At 41.4% G+C, this 8,037-nt stretch overlaps 1 protein-coding gene across 7 annotated transcripts in view; it reads right to left on the bottom strand.

Annotated features, from left to right (window-relative positions):
• The window catches only part of ERCC6L2 (ERCC excision repair 6 like 2), a 53,540-nt gene extending 50,190 nt beyond the window's left edge, over positions 1-3,350 (bottom strand). For all 7 annotated transcript variants that reach the window (XR_005629890.1, XR_005629891.1, XR_005629892.1 and 4 more), the window contains exons 1-2: positions 3,181-3,350; positions 261-688 (exon numbers count right to left, since the gene is read on the bottom strand). Coding sequence is in view for 4 of the 7 variants with exons in the window: in XM_039729735.1 (XP_039585669.1) it covers positions 261-688; positions 3,181-3,202 (450 nt within the window). In the remaining 3 variants the exon portion in view is untranslated. The remainder of the gene's footprint in view (positions 1-260; positions 689-3,180) is intronic.
• Positions 3,351-8,037: the final 4,687 nt, after the last annotated feature.

Raw genomic sequence — 8,037 nt, forward strand, 5'->3', positions numbered from 1 at the left:
CCACCAACATTTTAACTATCATAATTACTCATGCTTATACTAAAAGGAGTCACATCCCAATTTTATGGCCTGTAAGGAATGAGTCTTAAATCAGCAACGCACTCCTGGCTCTGAGTGCTGTCCTGGACATCATGTCCTGCTCAACCATCTCTGCAAGAGCAGAGGGAGGTCTAAACTTCATATATACAATGCTTTTCAAAAAAGATTTACAGATCCCAGAAAATACTATATTCTCCCACTGTAACAAACAAAAAGAATACCTGTATTGTCTTTCCAAGGCCCATATCATCTCCAAGAATACACCCTCTTTTATTAGCATAGTGTCTATACAGAAACTGGGCTCCTTCCCTTTGATAATCACGCAGGTATCTGTTAATTGTATACGGGATAAAATCACCATTGTCCGATAATTTAAAAGCAACTCCAGGAGATGGAAGATTTTTGTCAGGAAAATATGGCTTTTCCAGATCACCCTCATCAAATATTAAGCTTTTCCAGGGTCCTCTACTGTCTTTGACTTTACAAAGTTTTGTTATTAGTATTTTCCTTTCTTCAGACTCCAAGAATGATACAACAGCAAATGATTTTCCATTCTTGTCCGTTTCAAGAGAAGTTATTGTTCCTTCATGAAGTTTTCCATTTTCAAAACAAGGAGCAAGGCATTTCTCCCCAATACGCCAATGATCTACTGAAAAGAAAACCAAAACCACACGTAGTGATAAACTGGCCTGATAGACAAAGTATTTAACTTCTTCACTATTCAAGCAATGGATAAAAATTTAGTTTACAGAATGCATACAACTACATACAAACACTTTATTGAAGGTAGAATCAAAATAGCAGTTACTGTTTACAGCAAGACATAAAATGATAGTTGCTCTAACACCACTATTTGAGAAATAACAGAAGGTGTATAGAAAAAAAAAAGCAAAATACAGATTCCAATGCATTAAGTTAACACAGTGGCTTCACAGATGCAAACACAGCAGTATATATCAAAGTGGAAAGACCCCACATCACACTGGCAATGAAAAATAATACAATACCTCTACTAAAAAAAAAAACAACAAGGTCTTCACTCTTCACAGTAAAAAGACCTCACAAATAATGGCTGCACACAAAGTTTTCCAAATCTGAACTCGGAGAAAAAGGGCTGTTCTTTTCAAGTTTGCAGAAACAATTTCTAATCTTCCCCTGCTCAGTCATCCCAAAACAAAGGGATACATGATTCATTTCAGAACCTTTATTGTTTCTTATCTATTATCAATTACTGTGAGATGCACTTTTTTTATAGGAAGGAGTGATCCAGGGAGAATCTTCCACCAGAGCAAGTATTCATTATTCTGTGAGCAGTGGTGGTATACATTCCTGGACACATGAACCCAGACACTTTTCAGAGGTAAGGAAAAAAGCTCTGAAGGCAAGAAACTCCACCTTCACCTATTTTAATGTCTCTGTGTAAAAACTGCAAGAAGACTGGCTCTCCTCACCAAGTTCTGAGCACCTGGAAGCATATGCTTAAGGACTGATGTTCACAATAAATTAGTTAAACCAATGATAACCATAATTCATTTACTAAATTGATTTAATGTACACGCATAATGTATTTAACTCACATACATAATAACATACACTTAGAGAAAACAAAAGCAGCCATTTAGCCAAGCCCACTATTCTGCAGCCAGCATTGGCCCTAAGCTGATGTGCAGGTAACAATAAAAACAGTACAAGCCTTATTCCAAAATTATTTGGCCTCTACTCTTTTAGTTACAGAGATTTCATAGGCCACAGGTGGTTTGTTTGTTTAGTAAATATCAGCAGACTGCTCTCTTTCAAGTAACTCCACTCACCCTTCAATGCATGCAGATTTCCAGATTTTGGTTACTTCTGACTAAAAATATTGTGGGTCTGCTCTGGATAGATGTCATACTTTTTGCCTGACATGAACTTCGATCCAAAGACCCAAACTGATGGCCCACTAGGTCTCATACTAACAAGGTCATAAACCCAAGCCTCCCCATTCGGTTCACCATTTTGCAGATCTCTTTAATAAAGGCCCCATCATCCTTACTTGGTGTTCAGCCCCACACCCCGTGACCTGCTACATAAGCTGCTCCAAGACCCTCAGCCACTCCCTCAGATCTTCTCAAAGACTTGAAGCTCAAATGTACCTTCCTGAGGCAAAGGGTGAAGTACAGGCTGTCTATTCAACAAATCATACATAAATAATCCATAAAGTTCATGGCATTTGTACACATCTCTCATCTCAACACAAAAAGATGAGTAAATTAACTTCTTTCTGCAACTTCATAAGAACAGGAACCAAAACTGAAAAACTGAAACCAGCTATATACAGCACACTGTTATATATGCAAATCAAAGTTAAAATAGCAGAACACTTCTGTAATTCCTTTTTTTCTACAGTAGTGAAGGGACATGCAACATGTTCAGAAACTCACAAGTTAAAACCATGATTTAAAATGACAGTTTTGTTTTTAACTAAGTTTTATTTGAGGCTAAGGAGTTGCATATGGGTCCTCACAACTAGAGTTCAGGTGCAAGTTGGAATAAATTATACTAAACTCCGAACTTAGTGAGAAGAAGGGAACAGAATGAGAAAAAGGCTGAGGCATAAAATGGTATTAAGGACACCATTGCTGCAAAAGGCTAGAAAATAATGCTATTAAAGCCAAAGCATGCACTGCTTAGTTTAACTAGCCTGATTCACCAAGTTCTGACTTTTGAATTAGAACCATAATTCATTTGGAACAGTCTTTAAAAACAAAGAAAATTATCTCACATAGCTTCCTAGAATGGATATAGTACACTTGCCACCAATGATGAAAACTGGTATTTAAGATGCTTACCTGTACTTACGCCTTTTACTACAGGTGGAAAAGAATGTGCTACTGCCAACATTAACTGCACTAAAGCATGGTGGTAATGGCCTCCTGTCACACAGTAGTTCCCTTCGACCGCTACTCCTCTATGAAATTATGTCGAATTTTTTCTAACACTTTCTAACTAGTGAGGGTTGACCACTTAATTTAGAGTGAAAGGCTTCGTTTCCCTTTCGGTTTTTTTGGGTTTTTTTTTTTATTTTTTTATTTTTATTTTACGCTCTAACAAATTACTGTAAAAACAGAATTCGAGGATATTGTAGAGGAGGAAGACGCTTACCTGGGACACCATCACCACCCATTTTAACTTTTGGCCGTGCAAAGCCCGACGGTGCCCGCGGGCGGAGGCACCGGGGGCGGACCGGCGCCGGCAGGCTGGGGACCCTCCGCCGGGCGGGTCACGGCGGTGCGGGCGCCGAGGGAGCCCCCGGGGCNCTCGGGCCCCGCGGCCGTGCCTCGGCCTGGCCCCGCCCCGCCTGGCGCCGGCAGCGGCCGCGCCGGTATCGCGAGATGTGCGTTGCCGCGGCGCTCTGTGCTCAGCGGCGCCGGCGGGAAGTATCGCGAGATGTCGCGGCGGCCGGGCTGCGCGGTGGTGCTGCGTGCGGTGCCGGCCGCCTCAGGAGGAGGGAGGGTGCTTGGAGCTCTTGGAGCTCCAGCGCAGGGCTGGGGGGCAGGTGAGGGGCCTTGAGGGCGTTTCTTTTGTGAGGGCAGGCTGAGGGAGCTGGGCCTGTTCAATGCCGAGAAGAGATGACTGACAGGGGACCGTATCAATGTGTATAAATACCTGAAGGGAAGGCGTCAGAGGATGGAACCAGGTGGTGCCGAGCAATAGAACAGGAGGCAATGGGCACAAACTGATGCACAGGACTTCCACCTTAACATGAGGAAGAACTCCTTTGCTGTGGGCAGGTGAGCAGGTTGTCCAGAGAGGTTGTGGGGTCTCCTTCACTGAAGATATTCAAGAACTGACTGGACACATCCATGTGGAATGTGCACAAGGATAACCCTGCTTGAACAGGGAAGTTCCCTGTGGTCCCATCTAACTTTATCTGTTCTGTGATTCTGGACAGCAGGGGGAAAGAGATCTAAAGTTATTCTCTGTAAAAAAAAAAATGGAGAGGTGAGGAAGCAGGGCCAAGAGCTGATGCAATGGAAGGGACAGCTGGCACAGTACAGAGCAGCCAGCGGCACAGAGATGATGGGTGCTGGGAGCCAAGGAGCTGACATTTGGGAAGAAAAAAATCAAGAGAGTCCCACTTGTTTCCACCTCCATCCATGAAAACCACACTTACTTTTAGGAGAGCTGAACTGGACACAGTTACGTTTTGCAGATTGTGAAGGTAGTCAGTACTCATTACTCTGTTCTTTCCGAAAAAAAAAACGGGCCCCACCAAGAAATGTATTCAGATTGACTCATATCTCAGTAGCAATGCAGTGCAGTATTACTGAAAGGTATGGCTTCCCAGATCCTTGCTATTACTTTGACAAAATGCTTTCACATGCATTTAATTGTGCTATACTAATTTCACTTCTGAAAGTTAAACACATATATGTAAGGAGCGTGTAAGATCTGTTTTTAAATCAGCTTTGATTTTTACTGCAGAAGACAACAAATTTGGGGTTATTTCTCCATTCCTTTTAATTATCTTTCAGCTCATATAATTTTGGTGAATTTTTAGAAGGGATTGAACATTCACAGTAAAAAACCTGTATTCTTTTGGCATATGACACAAAATTCTGTACAATGAAGATGGATAATTAGACTACCTAATCAAAATTCTGCATCCTACAGTGTTTTCAGAATCAAGGCAAGGCAGTAGATATGGGTCTTCATGCTGTTTCTGCTTGCAAAAAATGTGCAAAAGGCTGCCTGTTTGCTGTAAGAGTAATATAGACTTGTGCAGCTGAGAGCAGCATTAAGTTGCTTCTTTAAGTTGTCTGCTATCAGGCAGAATTTTGTTCTAAAAGAGGTTAATGAAAGACGGGTTGTGGTTGCTCAGCCAGTTAAACTAGACTGACAGGAAAACAGCAAGCATGAAAGCACTATGTTTGTGCTATGTAAGAAAGTTCAGCTATGAGCTACATGATTATTGAGCACCACATACTCTGCAGGACGTTGCTCAGCAATAGAAAATAATATACTACCAATGTTGCATTATTCTTAAAAAGTGTGTAGTCATGCACTCATTCGAAAGGCAGATGAAAGGAACTCTGCCAACCACGAAAATATCCTAAAATTGAAAGGAGTGGCATGCCAGATTTTAAAATTCTCACTGAAGAAACACATGTAAACTGTACAAGACCTCAGGTACCAACAGACCTTGATCCCGCGAGCATCTTTGAAAAGGGAGGAAGAATATGGCTTCTGATTCTCAGGAAGCTTTTAAAATGTATCATGTTGCAAGATAAATGTGTGTTTATTCTACAAAGTTGCATTTGATTCTTATAAAACTGTGCTTAATAAAGACTCTGATGTAGGCTTGAGCTGCTGTTTTACAGTGACAAATTTGATATTCTGACTTCACAATATAAAAAATGAGAAACGTGAAATTCTTTCTTAAGCACTTAAATTTCTCTGATTAAAAAAGACAGAAAATTTCTGCATTAAAAAAAAGTGGCAAAAAATTGCAAAATTCTGCGCTTCAAGGATCCATTGTGCTTCTATGTCAGTGATAAGACCGCAGTGGCTTAGCTGGAAACAGAATTTCACCTGGAAATCCTGATGAAGTCATTAGGATGAGTCTCCCTTACATTTAGGGACACTTGAAGTTTTTGCATTTAGGAGGGAGAACAAAGAGAGGAAAGTACCCTTAACAGGAACAGTTGGTTGGCTGTGTGTCAACAGGTAGTTTTCTTTTTACCTTTAAAGTTTCTCTTGCCAGCTACGAGTGGTTTCTGTATCTTTACTTCACTTTGAAGAAGAACCTGGAAATCAAGCTGTCCCACTGAGATTAGGACTTCTTTCATGCAGTACCTTGTTTGGACTGGGCCCACAATGAAAATGTTTTCCAAGGCCAGAGAATAGCTTTTAAAGTTTTTGGAATATGTAAGTCCTTTCTGGAATCTTTCTAGCACAAGTTAGAAGTTATTTTCTGGGATGTCAAAAATATCTCACATCATGTTTCTTCAGGAAAAGATTTGTAAAAGATTTCATTTTGAAAAGCTGTTGCCGTTACTGAAAAGTTGAATATATCCAAACTCCATATTAAAATTTGAACTCTCTTCACATCTGCCTTAGTTTAGATTTCATAAGAGAAGTGTTAGATTCAGATAACAACCAGAGTGAATACCATAATGGGGATAAGCACTTTTTAAATATGTGCTATATCCCTGAAAGCATTTCACATGTAACATTGTGGCCTTCCTGTTCACTCTTCTTTGACAGAGAGAGGAGACAAATTAACTGATGTGCATCTGAAAAGGGCAGCTTAGTTACATTTACAGCATCCTCCACATCAGTAGGTCTGAAAACAAAGCAAGACTGATTCTCAGATACACTCAACATTTGAGTGCCTAGCTAAAATCCACAGAAAGTACAGGCACCTAGAATTCTTTTAAATGTCGGTTGTTTAATTCTATATTAGGAGAAAGACGAGGTGGTTCAATTAATTGGCATTAATGAGTCATGACAGCATTGAAAGTGCCACAAAGAGGAACTTCACGATATGATATTCACCAAATTAATATATTGGAAATCCTTTTGTATCTTCAACAGTTTATTTGCTACAGTTTTTTAGACATTACCCATCAACAGTATTCAAGAAGCTCTCAAAATTCTTTATGTAAATGAGCCTGACTGAGTGCTCTGAATCACATCCATACAGAGCAAAGAGAAGGCATTAGAGCCCTGGTGTGCAGCTGCAGGGCCACAGTTCTTCCTTGGGATCACAGAGATGTGGAAGGATAGCTCACACAGCTGAATGCAGATGTGTGCAGAGAAAGGACAGGTCAGGACCGTAGGGAGCAGGTTTGGCCTTTTTTCTCAGACAGCAGCAGGGATATGCGGAGCTCTGCCTGGTCTGTAGAGGCCATGAGATGTTGGAGTCCAGGATCTTGAGAGAAGGGAACAAGGCAAATCTAGCAGTAGGATCAAGCAGTACATGTTATTTATCTTGATTTCAGCTATGCCTTCACTGTTTTCTCCTGCGGCATCCTCAATATGCAGACTGATGAAAAATGGACTATGTAGATGAGCAGTGAGGTGACTGAAAGCAGGCTGATCTTGTGCACTTAAACAAGTGTCATCAGCAGCACAAAGTCCAGCTGCAGTCTCATTACTAGTGGATTATTTTGGAGTATGATACTGAGGCTAGTACTGGCCATTAATGACTTTGGTGGTGGGACAGAGTGCATCCTCAGCAAGCTAACAGATGATACTCTGTCGGGGAGAGTGGTTAACAACCCAAATATTTGTGGTCCCATGCAAGGGGGGCAGTGACGTGCTAGAAAATGGGTAGATAGTAATCTCATTAAATTCAACAAAGCCACGCACCAGCAGTCAAATAATACTGTGCAGCACTATAGACTGGAGGTTGACTGGTTGGAAAGCAGCTTTGCAAAAAAGGGCTTAAGGGTCCTGGTGGACATCAAATTGTCCATGAACCAGCAGTGCATCCAACCGCATGAAAAGCCAACAGTGTCTTGGGCTATGTCAGGGAGAGCACTGCTCAGCAGCCCAAGGGAGGTGAGCTTTCTGCTCTGTTCAGCCCAGGTTAGACCACATCTGAAGTGCTGTCTACAGTTCATAGCTCCCCACAACAAGAAAGACATGAAGATAGTGGAGAAAGTCCAAGGCTTAATGAAGTTTAATTGATTGTAGTTGGAATTGTTTAGCCTTGAGAAAAGTCTTGGGAGATCTTGTCTGTGCACAAACACTTGATGAGAGGGTATTAAGAGGGATGCATTGCTCAATGGTCCCCACAGCAAGAGGCAACAGGTGCAAACTGAAACAGGAAATTCCATTTAAAGATAAGGAAAAGCTTTTCAGCTGTGGGAGTGGCCAAACACTGCCACAGTTTGCTGAGATAGGTAGAATCCACATCCTTGAAGAGGATCAAACTCATCTGGACACAAGCCTGAGCAACCTGCTTGAGGTGACCCTACCTGGAGTCCATAGTTGGGCTAGATGTTCTTTAGG

Source organism: Passer montanus, unplaced genomic scaffold, assembly GCF_014805655.1.
Source record: "Passer montanus isolate IOZ18808 unplaced genomic scaffold, ASM1480565v1 scaffold7, whole genome shotgun sequence".
Taxonomy (NCBI): Eukaryota; Metazoa; Chordata; class Aves; order Passeriformes; family Passeridae; genus Passer; species Passer montanus.